Source organism: Anolis carolinensis, unplaced genomic scaffold (genome assembly GCF_035594765.1).
Source record: "Anolis carolinensis isolate JA03-04 unplaced genomic scaffold, rAnoCar3.1.pri scaffold_9, whole genome shotgun sequence".
NCBI classification, from domain to species: Eukaryota; Metazoa; Chordata; class Lepidosauria; order Squamata; family Dactyloidae; genus Anolis; species Anolis carolinensis.
Genome location: NW_026943820.1, coordinates 27,063,690 through 27,076,653, shown reverse-complemented (window position 1 = coordinate 27,076,653; position 12,964 = coordinate 27,063,690). Strand labels below are relative to the sequence as shown.

At 38.2% G+C, this 12,964-nt stretch overlaps 1 protein-coding gene across 2 annotated transcripts in view; it reads right to left on the bottom strand.

Annotated features, from left to right (window-relative positions):
* cetp (cholesteryl ester transfer protein) overlaps positions 1-6,175 on the bottom strand; it is a 30,977-nt gene extending 24,802 nt beyond the window's left edge. For both annotated transcript variants that reach the window (XM_062961747.1, XM_062961748.1), the window contains exons 1-3: positions 5,904-6,175; positions 3,058-3,172; positions 1,194-1,328 (exon numbers count right to left, since the gene is read on the bottom strand). In XM_062961747.1, coding sequence (XP_062817817.1) covers positions 1,194-1,328; positions 3,058-3,172; positions 5,904-6,153 — 500 coding nt within the window. In that variant the 5' untranslated portion in view covers positions 6,154-6,175. The remainder of the gene's footprint in view (positions 1-1,193; positions 1,329-3,057; positions 3,173-5,903) is intronic.
* Positions 6,176-12,964: the final 6,789 nt, after the last annotated feature.

Here is a 12,964-nt window from a genome sequence, read left to right as displayed (position 1 = left end):
AAACAATAACAATAAATGAATAAACAAATAGCAGTAATAGTAACTAGATGCTATTATTACTATTATTATTGGGTTGCTATGAATTTTAGGGCTGTATGGCCATGTTTCAGTAGCATATTCCAGTGGCTGTACAGCCAGAAAAACTCACAGCAATTTAGTGATTCCAGCCATGAAAGCCTTCAACAAATATTATTGTTATTGTTATTATCCGGTATCATCAAGAAACAATAAAGCAGTAACTTCCCCAAGATCAAGGGGTGGAAGGAAATCTTCTTCTTCCACTGAGTGACAAGGAGTTGAGTGTGATTTATGATTTTGGGAATAATTGACATGTAAGCCTTTATCAAAGTGTGTATTTGCTGCCTTGAGTCTCTTATGGGGAGAAAGGCAGAATAGAAATAAAGATGCGGATAACAACAAACCATAGGGAGACCTTCCCGTCTTCATGGAGCCTGGAGACACCTATCTATCTATATATATAAAAGAGTGATGGCATCATGGCGACCCACAAAACAACAAAACTACAGGCCTCCCAACCTCGACATTTGACAACACAACCCATCATCCACGCCTCTAGGTTGATACAACAAAAAGAAAAGAAAAATAAAGTCCTAAATAGAGAGAGAGGAAAAATTGCTTTTATCCAATTGCTGCCAGTTAGAAGGCTAAGCTCCGCCCACTTGGTCTCCTAGCAACCCAATAAAAATAATAAAAACACTAAAAATTAATACAATAAAATACTATAATAACAGAAAATAACTAAAAATAATACAAGAAAATAATAAAATATAATAAATAAAAATATAACTTACAATAAAATTAATAAAAAAATGCAAATAAAGTCAAATAAAAATTACACAACAATTTTCAACCAATACTACCACCACTTTGCCACAGCAACGCGTGGCCGGGCACAGCTAGTATATATATATAAATGTAGTGTGTGTTTTACTATGGAGTAAACAACAAAACCACTGAACCAAAACACACCAAATTTGGCCACAAAAGACATAGTCATCCAAAATATGTCTTTCAAACAAAAAAACCTAGAAAACTAAAGTCCAAATTAGAGGATCAGGAAAAGCTGGGTTTTTTTCCTGGCTGCCAACAAATGATTCCCATAAGTCACAGCAACGCGTGTCAGGGCACAGTTAGTAGTTTTATATGGGGCTTGAACATATATATATACTCACAGCCAGGCGCCTACATATCCATAGCTCAGGGTCCCTTGGAAGGAGGCCGAAACGTTGTGGATTTCGATATCGATGGCGTCGTCTTCCTTAAAGTTGACCTTGCTGTCTTCTATGGACAAGTCATTGATGTGGATGCTGTCAAAAAGGAATAGGTGGTTGGTTCAGTACACATCAACACCAAGTATTTGGATTTTTTTTTCCTCTATTGGTTAGTGAATTCATTCTGATTTTTAGTTGTGAACTTCAAAGGAGCTCACAAATGTGCTTACTCTTACCCCTTCCTTTTTTCTTTCTTCTCCAATAATAATAATAATTATTATTATTATTATTATTATTATTATTATTATTATTATTATTATTTATTTGTTTGATGGGAGCCCCTGATGGCGTGGCATGTTAAAGCGCTGAGCTGCTGAACTTGTGGACTGAAAGGTTGCAGGTTCGAATCCAGGGAGCAAAGTGAGCACATGCGCTTAGCCCCAGCTTCTGCCAACCTAGCAGTTCGAAAACATGCCAATGTGAGTAGATCAATAGGTACCGCTCTGGTGGGAAGGTTACGGTGCTCCATGCAGTCATGCCTATGGCCATATGACCTTGGAGGTGTCTATGGACAATGTTGGCTCTTGGGCTTAGAAATGGAGATGAGCACCAACCCCCAGAGTGTGAGTAGATCAATAGGTACCGCTCTGGTGGGAAGGTTACGGTGCTCCATGCAGCCATGCCTATGGCCACATGACCTTGGAGGTGTCTATGGACAATGTTGGCTCTTGGGCTTAGAAATGGAGATGAGCACCAACCCCCAGAGTGTGAGTAAATCAATAGGTACCGCTCTGGTGGGAAGGTTACGGTGCTCCATGCAGCCATGCCTATGGCCACATGACCTTGGAGGTGTCTATGGACAACGCCGGCTCTTGGGCTTAGAAATGGAGATGAGCACCAACCCCCAGAGTGTGAGTAGATCAATAGGTACCGCTCTGGTGGGAAGGTTACGGTGCTCCATGCAGACATGCCTATGGCCACATGACCTTGGAGGTGTCTATGGACAATGCCGGCTCTTGGGCTTAGAAATGGAGATGAGCACCAACCCCCAGAGTGTGAGTAGATCAATAGGTACCGCTCTGGTGGGAAGGTTACGGTGCTCCATGCAGCCATGCCTATGGCCACATGACCTTGGAGGTGTCTATGGACAACGCCGGCTCTTGGGCTTAGAAATGGAGATGAGCACCAACCCCCAGAGTGTGAGTAGATCAATAGGTACTGCTCTGGTGGGAAGGTTACGGTGCTCCATGCAGTCATGCCAATGGCCACATGACCTTGGATGTGTCTATGGACAACGCCGGCTCTTGGGCTTAGAAATGGAGATGAGCACCAACCCCCAGAGTGTGAGTAGATCAATAGGTACTGCTCTGGTGGGAAGGTTACGGTGCTCCATGCACTCATGCCTATGGCCATATGACCTTTGAGGTGTCTATGGACAACGCCGGCTCTTGGGCTTAGAAATGGAGATGAGCACCAACCCACAGAGTCAGACACGACTGGACTTAAAGTCAGGGGAAAACCTTTACTTTTACCTACAAACATACTTTGACATATGTGTGCATGTGTGTGTCCTTAGCTAGTCTTTACAAAGGGTTTCTTCCTGTGCAATTCCTAGAAATTCCTAGAGAAGGGTTCTCTCTAAGAATCTGTAGTTCAATTTCAGGCAGAAATTTAAAGAGTCACATTGGTTGAGCTAGAGATTCCTATGGAAAACATGGGACAAACTCTAGTCTCTATCACAAATGGAAAATGAGCTTTCCAAGGTGCTAAGCCGCATTCCTCCTTGGCTTCAGCACCATGGAGAGTTCATACATACATTACATACTTTGTTAATCCGTAGGCGATTTTGCCCAGGAAATTCATAGACTTCTCCCCTTTGATATCCGGATAGTCCGCATGTCGGAACGCCGTCTGAATGACCTGCGCAGTTTGCTCATTCACTGTTGGGAGAGAAGGAAGGATGTTGCAATTAGCAAGCTTGAATAGCATTGGGTTGCCATGAAGCTACAAAGTCAATCAGTGAGGGTCAATCTGCATAGAGGTGGCCTGGCCTCTGTTGCCTGGAGGCATCTTTCGTTTGGGAGATGTTAACTGGCCCTTGATGAATATCATAATATATGATACTAATATTGTGCTATACTAATAATATATTGTACGACGGCTATCCAGTAAGTAGGTTACGTTTTGGAATTAAAAATGAACAAAGTATAGGAGAAAATATTTACTATATGCAGTTGAAAGCCACACCCAAATACCACATCTCACGTAGTCGCCATTCAAATCTAGGCACTTATCATAGGGATGAATGAGCTTGGCAATTCCTTCCCCACAAAACTCTGCCACTTGCGTCCTCAAAAAGTATAGGAGAAAACATTTACCATATGCAGTTGAAAGCCACACCCAAATACCACTTCTCAACATAGTCGCCATTCAAATCTAGGCACTTATTATAGCGATGAATGAGCTTGGCAACTCCTTCCCCACAAAACTTTGCCGCTTGTGTCCTCAACCAGCCGGTCACCCCTTCCTGCAGCTGTGCATTGTCGCCAAAACGCTGTGTTGAGAACGCAAGCGGCAGAGTTTTGCGGGGAAGGAGTTTCCAAGCTCATTCATCGCTATGATAAGTGCCTAGATTTGAATGGCGACTATGTTGAGAAGTGGTATTTGGGTGTGGCTTTCAACTGCATATGGTAAATGTTTTCTCCTATACTTTGTTCATTTTTAATTCCAAAATGTAATCTACTTTCTGGATAGGCTTCGTATATACATATAATATTGATAATATTATTATAATGTAATGCAATATAATAATAATAATACCATATATACTCGAGTATAAGCCGACCTGAATATAAGCCGAGGCACCTAATTTTACCACCAAAAAACTGGGAAAACATTGACTCCAGTATAAGTCGAGGGTGGTAAATTTCAGAAATAAAAATAGATACCAACAAAATTACATTAATTGAGGCATCAGTATGTTAAATGTTTTTGAATATTTACATAAACCTCAAATTTAAAATAAGACCGTCCAGCTCTGATCAAATCATTATTCTCATCTTTTTAATGTAAATGTGCTTATGTATTCTTTTAATAATAATAGAGTAAAATAATACATGTAATAATAATAATAAAGACAGGAAAATAATACATGTAATAATAAATAGAGTAAAATAATAAATGCAATAATAATAATAATAATAATAAGATCACAGTGAACCTTGGATAAGCGAGTCTTGGATAAGTGAGACTCTACTGTACTTACTTTGAAAGAAGTTGTTCTACTCCAGAAACTTAGTTACAAACTATGCTGAATTTGTTGAGACTCAATCAGATATTCCTTGAATAACTATAGCTTCAGGATGTCCCACGAAAAACAAAGTTTTTGCAGTTTAATAAACTTTTTCCTATTTAGGAAACAACATTCGAGGAGAAACAAAGTTTTTGGGATAAGATTTTGAAATTGGAAAGGAAAACAATATCCAAAATTTATGAGAAATTACTAGAATGGGAAACAGAAACTGAACCAATTAAGGAGTACATGATAAAATGGGCGAAAAACTTTGGGAAACCGATACAATTGGATGAATGGGAAAAAAGTTGGAATACCAGGTTAAAATTTACCTATGCGACGGACATGAAAGAAAACTGGATAAAAATATTTTATAGATGGTATTGGACACCACAAAAAAAATTCAAAATTCCATTAAAAAAATCAAACAAATGCTGGAAATGTGGGGAACAGGTAGGGACCTTTTTCCATTGTTGGTGGACCTGCAAAAAGGCCAAGGCCTATTGGAAAGAAATTCATTACAAAATCCAAAAGATGTTGCAGATTAGAATAGATCTGGACCCAAAGTATTTCCTCTTAGGGATGTTAAATATAGAAAAAGATAGAAATAAGGAAATCCTATTTTACTATCTTACTACCGCAGCGAGAATGGTTTTTGCCGAATACTGGAAAGACAAAGAAGTATCGGAAATAAGATGTTGGACAAATAAGATCTGGGAAATAATGAATATGGACAGGTTAACATACTTATTAAAAAACAATCAAGGAAGACCAAAAAAAAAAAAACAAATAGACTGGGAAATGGTCAAAAATTATTTAAAAGGAGAAGAATTCATAGTAATGATTTAAATTGAGACAGATGATAAAGTCTGCCAAATATAAGAATATGTAAATAATAGGCATTGTGTGAAATAGATACCAGAGTGTGATGGTGGAGGAAAAGATGGTAAAATTTCTATTATGCAAGACACCGTGTATAAGATGGAAGTCAATTTTATGTAACTGGTGTGTTTTGTTCTCTTTATCTTTATTTTTATTTCTTTTTGTTACTGATTTTTTTCTTTCTTTCATGTTGTTGCAAATTTTTCTTTCTTTCTTTCTTTCTTTTTTATTTTTAACTCTATGTTGAAAAGCATTAATAAAAACTTATTAAAAAAAAAAAAAAGGAAATGACATTTATGACCCAGGAACAGAAATCGTGTTAGATAGTGTCATAACGACAACAATAGCAGCCGCTGGGGCTACTCTTGGACAGCAAAAACGCAAGCAAAGGGAAATGAAGAAAAGAGAGCAGAAAGGAAGAAAAGATGACAGGTGGATGGAGAGCATTCCCCAGTTCATCCCAAATGGGATCTTGATGGAGACTTGCCGAGACTTACGCACGAGCGCGCCTGCCTTGGTGAGCCTGCAGACAATCCCCGTGGCATTGAAGGAGGAAGAGGATGGGTCATCCCCGCAAGCCAAAGCCCTGCTGACCACAAGAGCTGCCAAGACCACCAGGAATGTTGGCTCCATCTCCAACGTGTCCCCCAAATCCACAGCCTGCTTTACGGAGGAAGAACGAAGAGCAGCCGGAGTCTCGTCGGCTCTCGTTGTCCTTACAGCGAAGGGCACCGGCCATTTGTACATCCCTGGACAGCACAGGACATGACCCACTTCCTTGCGCCGAACCAGCCCCAATTGTTTCCTCTTAACCCTTTCAGACCGCCTTCTGTGTGCAAATATTTTCCCTTGAGCAGTTGTCCCCAAACTGTGCTCCGGAGAGGCCGTGGGGCTTTGCAGGTGATTAAAAGCATGGCTTTTTAAAGGTGCATTTGAACAATCAATGACATGTAAGACCCATCTCATTGACATACTGTTTCGTTGCACTTTATTTCCCCCCTGGCCTACCCTAATCCAAATTTATCTCAGGAAACATTGTGACACTTGTCAATATGCTTTATTAAAGGTCCTGATACTACTGTTTGATGGAAGTACCAACTATACCGCTCCAGGGCATTGAACATGTTTTGTTTTTAAATTGTTGTTGTATGCTTTTTTTGATGTATTTATTGTTGTGTTTGGATTTGTTTTTACTGTTGTATTTTTATATTGTTTGGGCATGGTCCCTTTGTAAGCCGCCCCGAGTCCCCTTGGGGAGATGGGGTGGGATATAAGAATAAAGTATTATTATTACAGTAGAGTCTCACTTATCCAACACTCGCCGCTTATCCAACGTTCTGGATTATCCAACGCATTTTTGTAGTCAACGATTTCAATACATAGTGATATTTTGGTGCTATGGAATGGAATGCTATGGAATCTTGGGAGTTGTAGTTCTGCAGGGTCTTCTTGAGCCTTCTCTGCCAAAGAGTGTCGGTGCCTTGCCAAACTACAACCCCATCATTCTGTAACTAAAGTGGTGTTAAACCGCATTAATTTTACAGTGGAGATGCACCCGGGGAGGGCCTCAATAAAGTCCCGACTTGGAAAAAGAATTACAGTAGAGTCTCACTTATCCAACACTCGCTTATCCAACGTTCTGGATTATCCAACGCATTTTTGTAGTCAATGTTTTCAATATATCGTGATATTTTGGTGCTAAATTCGTAAATACAGTAATTACTACATAGCATTACTGCGTATTGAACTACTTTTTCTGTCAAATTTGTTGTATAACATGATGTTTTGGTGCTTAATTTGTAAAATCATAACCTATTTTGATGTTTAATAGGCTTTTCCTTAATCTCTCCTTATTATCCAACATATTCGCTTATCCAACGTTCTGCCGGCCCGTTTACGTTGGATAAGCGAGACTCTACTGTATTATTATTATTATTATTATTATTATTATTGTTATTGTTATTATTATTATTTTATTATGTCACAGCAAACAAGATAGACATGCTGGATTTCGTATCACAAAATCACAAGTCAAACACTTCCCAAGTGTCTAGGACTGTGTGATGTATTTTCGGATGATGCGTGCAGATCCCAGCAGGGTGGCCTTTTGCAGTTGGCAGATCGTAATTTTGTCAATGTCTATTGTTTCCAAATGCCGGCTGAGATCTTTTGGCACGGCACCCAGTGTGCCCATCACCACCGGGACCACCTGCCCTGGTTTCTGCCAGAGTCTTTGAAGTTCAATCTTGAGGTCCTGAGAGCGGCTGAGTTTTTCCTGTTGTTTTTCGTTAATGCAGCTGTAATCTGGGATGGCAACATCAATGATCCAAACCTTGTTCTTTTCCACAACTGTGATGTCTGGTGTGTTGTGTTCCAGAACTTTGTCCGTCTGGATTCGGAAGTCCCACAGTATCTTTCTGTGCTCATTTTCCAATACTTTTGCAGATTTGTGATCCCACCAGTTCTTTGCTGCTGGGAGGTGGTACTTGAGGCATAAGTTCCAATGAATCATTTGGGCCACGTAGTTGTGCCTCTGTTTGTAGTCTGTCTGTGCAATTTTCTTACAGCAGCTGAGGATATGATCCATGGTTTCATCGGTTTCCTTGCACAGTCTGCATTTTGGGTCATCAGCTGATTTTTCGATCTTGGCCTGAATTGCCTTTGTCCTGATGGCTTGTTCCTGGGCTGCAAGGATCAGGCCTTCTGTCTCCTTCTTCAGGGTCCCATTCGTGAGCCAGAGCCAGGTCTTCTCCTTATCAGATTTTCCTTCAATTTTGTCAAGGAACTTTCCATGCAATGTTTTGTTGTGCCAGCTGTCAGCTCTAATTATTATTATTATTATTATTATTATTATTATTATTATTATTATTTTATTATGACACAGCAAACAAGATATATATGCTGGATTTCATATCACAAAACCACAAGTCGAACACTTCCCAAGTGTCTAGGACTGTGTGATGTATTATTATTATTATTATTATTATTATTATTATTATTATTATTATTATTAAAAGGATGCATGAGGGCATTTACATTGAAGAAGATGAGAATAATGATTTAATCCGAGTCGGAGAGTCTTGTCTTAAATTTGAGTTTTATGTAAATATTCAAAAACATTTAACCTACCGATGCCTCAATTAATGTAATTTTATTGGTATCTATTTTTATTTCTGAAATTTACCGCTCTCGGCTTATACTCGAGTCAATGTTTTCCCAGTTTTCTTGTGGTAAAATTAGGTGCCTCGGCTTATATTCGGGTCGGCTTATACTCGAGTATATACGGTACTTTTTGTTTTGGCTCTTGGCGAACTGCAGACTTTGGCCCAGGTCCTCCAGCAATGAATTCCAAATAATGATCCAATTTGGAACTTCCAGGAATCTTATAAGAAGGCCATTAAGAAAGGATCCTTCCGGTGCTAGTTCCAAAAGGAACAATATTGCCGGGCCAGGAATAGCTGTAATCTCTTCCTGCCATCGTGGGTTGGCCTGACCCAAGCGCTAGGCTTTCCTTGCTGGACGCGGAGAAAAACGTCTTCCTGTGGGACGTCCCCTTGTCTCTTGAGCCACAATGTAGTTGCCTTCCACAAAGAAACTAAGAGTCAAAGAGGAGAATGACCGGCAGTAACCTCTTCTTGGCGATTCTGCCTTTCGTGTTGATAAAGAAGGGAGAATGGTTGCTCTCTCTTGCTGATCCATGGATGTTTTTTCTTTGCAAGATACCCAAGGTCTAGGACACTATCAGCACAGTAGTTGGAATAATTTATAAGACTTTCTCCATATTTGGTTTTTGACTGAGACTGTTTAGTTCTAATTCACGTTTAATCCAGTTGAAGTCCACAGGAAATCCTTCCAGGACTATAGAGAGACTGAGACTGTTTAGTTCCAATCCGTGTTTAACTCGGTTGAAATCTATAGGAAATACTCCCAAGACTGCGGAGACTTGTATATCTACTTGTTTGTTTTGATATACAGTAGAGTCTCACTTATCCAAGCTAAAGGGCCGGCAGAACCTTGGATAAGCAAATACCTTGGATAATAATAAGGGATTAAGGAAAAGTCAGCAATAATAATAATAATAATAATAATAATAATAATAATAATAATACAGTAGAGTCTCACTTATCTGAGCTAAAGGGCTGGCAGAACCTTGGATAAGCAAATACCTTGGATAATAAGGAGTGATTAAGGAAAAGTCAGCAATAATAATAATAATAATAATAATAATAATAATAATAATACAGTAGAGTCTCACTTATCTGAGCTAAACGGGCCGGTAGAAGCTTAGATAAGCAAATTTCTTGGATAATAAGAAGGGATTAAGGAAAAGTCAGCAATAATAATAATAATAATAATAATAATAATAATAATAATAATACAGTAGAGTCTCACTTATCCGAGCTAAATGGGCTGGCAGAACCTTGGATAAACTAATATCTTGGATAATAAGGAGTGATTAAGGAAAAGTCAGCTATAATAATAATAATAATAATAATAATAATAATAATAATTGCAGTAGAGTCTCACTTATCCAAGCTAGACGGGCCGCCAGAACCTTGGATCTTGGATAATAAGGAGGGATTAAGGAAAAGCCTATTAAACATCAAAATAGGTTATGATTTTACAAATTAAGCACCAAAACATCATGTTATACAACAAATTTGACATAAAAGGTAGTTCAATACGCAGTCATGCTATGTAGTAATTACTGTATTTACGAATTTAGCACCAAAATATCACGGTGTATTGAAAACACTGACTTCAAAAATGCTTTGGATATTCCAGAACGTTGGATAAGCGAGTGTTGGATAAGTGAGACTCTACTGTATTTTGGTACATTGTTTATAATAAACATCTGTGTTCTTCACTAAGGTGAAAAGATAACCAAAATGAGTTTACTGAAATCAGGATGAATAAAGGGTTAACTCCACCCGGGGCTTTTATAAGATAGCTTAGAACAATACATTACAAGAGAAGATTTTGCTGGTTGCAGTCATCTCTCTGGAGTCCTTGAAAGTCTTTTGCCTCTGATGCAAAGTGATAGTTTATGAGCTGGTACTCATAAGATGTCTTAGCCTTATGCCTTGTGAAGCTTATACTGGCCAAAAGCTTCTGTTGTCTCTGGGACTGGTGGTATATGAATACTGCTGAATGCAGTTTTTAGTGCTAAGGATGCCTGTTTTGGATTGCTTGGCCCTAGGATTACCAGACAATGTCAAAGCCTCTAAACACCGTAGTTCTGCTGCAGAAAAGGAGGAGTCTAGCAAGAGAACTTTGTATAGGCAAATGGACTAAATCAACTAAGGCTGGTCAGCACTAAAATGACTGTATGACGCAAATCTAATGTGTATCCTAAGTCTGGAGAAGTCATTTAGCCAAAAAAAAAAGTGAGCATTAGATTCGAGTAAATATGGTACTTTGAGTAAGCGAGCTAAGTTGACAGAAATGGGACATTTGGTAAAGCAGAAGCCAAGAGGAAAAGTAGAAGTCCATATTGGAAATGGATTGACTAACCGTAAGTCTGAGTTTGCAAGACCTGAGCAGGGCTGTCGGAGGACTCTCATGGATAAAGTCTCCAAAAATCAAAATTTGGGAACTCTATAAAGATAATATGTATATAAAGACACCAATGTGGGTATCACCTCTTGAGGCAAATCAAAAAATACATTTGGATTGGACAGACTGGCTGAAATACAAAGAGATATTATCTAAGAAAAATGGCACTTATGAATTAAAAATGCTAGAGGAAATAAGGCAAAAATTTAACCAAACGTCATGGTTTCAATACGCGCAAATCAAAGAGCAATATGTAAAAGATGAAAAGATAGGTTTCAGTGATGTGGAAAACTTCTGGGACAAAATATTACAAAATGATAAGAAAGAAATTACAAAGATTTATAACAAGTTTTTAGACTGGTCCACGGAGATGGAAGGAATCAAAAATTGCATGATTAAATGGGCAATAAATTTTGGACATGAAATCAAACTAACTGAATGGGAAACAATATGGAATAAAAAATTAAAATACACTTATTCTTTGGACCTCCAAGAAAATTGGATGAAAATGTTTCATTGATGGTATATAACACCGGAAAAAATTGGAATAATGTACAAAAACGCCCAGAATCTCTGTTGGAAATGCAAAAAACAAGTAGGAACATTTTATCATGCCTGATGGACCTGCCCTGAATCGTCCAAATTCTGGAGACAAATACACGATGAGACACAAAAAATCTTAGGAAAAACCTTCCCGATGAAGCCTGAATATTACCTTCTAGGTTTAATGGAAACTATAACGGAATAAGATGATATCTTATTAACTTTTATAACAACGGTGGCAAGAATTATCTTTGCAAGATTTTGGAAACTACAAAAAATACCTACGAAAGAGTTATGGATTGAAAAATTAGACAAAATGTATGATATGGACAGGTTAACCTTTCTTTTAAAAGAAAATACTGGAAGAATTTTTAAGAACAGCAGATTGGAAAGCGTATGAGGACTATAGGAAGAAAATAAAGATTTATTTTAAAAAAAACAAGAGTCAAGTCGTGAGCTCATTGAAGAGTCTAAAAAATGTAAAATATTTTTTTTTGATTATATTAGATGATTGACGACGAGAAGAACAAAGAATGGAAGACCAATTTATCCCTAAATTTTCCTAGGATTTTCTTCTTCTTCTTCTTTTTTCTTCCTCTTTTTTTTCTTAGTCATTCTCTCTTTTCTATTTTACAATATTGTTCCCCTACTTTTTATGTAGTAAAATCTTTTCTTTGATAAAAATTAAAAAAAAAAAAGATAAAGTCTCCAAAAATCCAAGCTAAATCGATGGGAAATGCAACAAAGCGGTTCTCTTCCTAGCAGCTCTGCTGATCTTCAATAGTAATGTTTAGGTTTTGTGATAGGCATGGGCCCAATTGCAATGATAACTAATTTCAGCTGGATTCAGGCTGCTTTTCCTCAACAGGATCTCTCTGTTTTTCCTTGTGGAAACAGACATCCTGAGTTGAGAAAGTGAACGGCCTCGGATAACCCCTGCTCTCCCGTTAGTAGGTTACTGCTGGTCATTTACCTTTCAAGGAATTTGAAGGCTGGAGCACAATGTACAGAACGGTTAAGGCAAGGAGCACAGATTCCTCAATTTCCTCCCAAACACATTGCCTTCCATCTCGATTGTTTTTATTTTTAGAGTTGATTTTTTTTCAGAATCCCAAATAAACACTTGGCAGGTAAGGCTGCCTTCTTGCACACATGAAGCAGCTACCAGGCAAGATATTAAAAATAAAAATGGATGGAAATCACACAGATCCCCAGTTGTTGCCAGATTGTAATTCCCATCATCCATAGCCAGGGCAGTCAAGGGCTGAAAAACAATGGGAGCTGAAATCTAAAAAAACCCAAAGAGCAGCCATTTACCTTGCTGTTGTTATTTCACACCTTGAAGTTGACTCCAACTCCTGATGATCCTTCTCAAAGAGTTTAGCTTCTAAAAATATAATAATCTTAATAATAATAATAATAATAATAATAATACAGTAGAGTCTCACTTATCCAACAC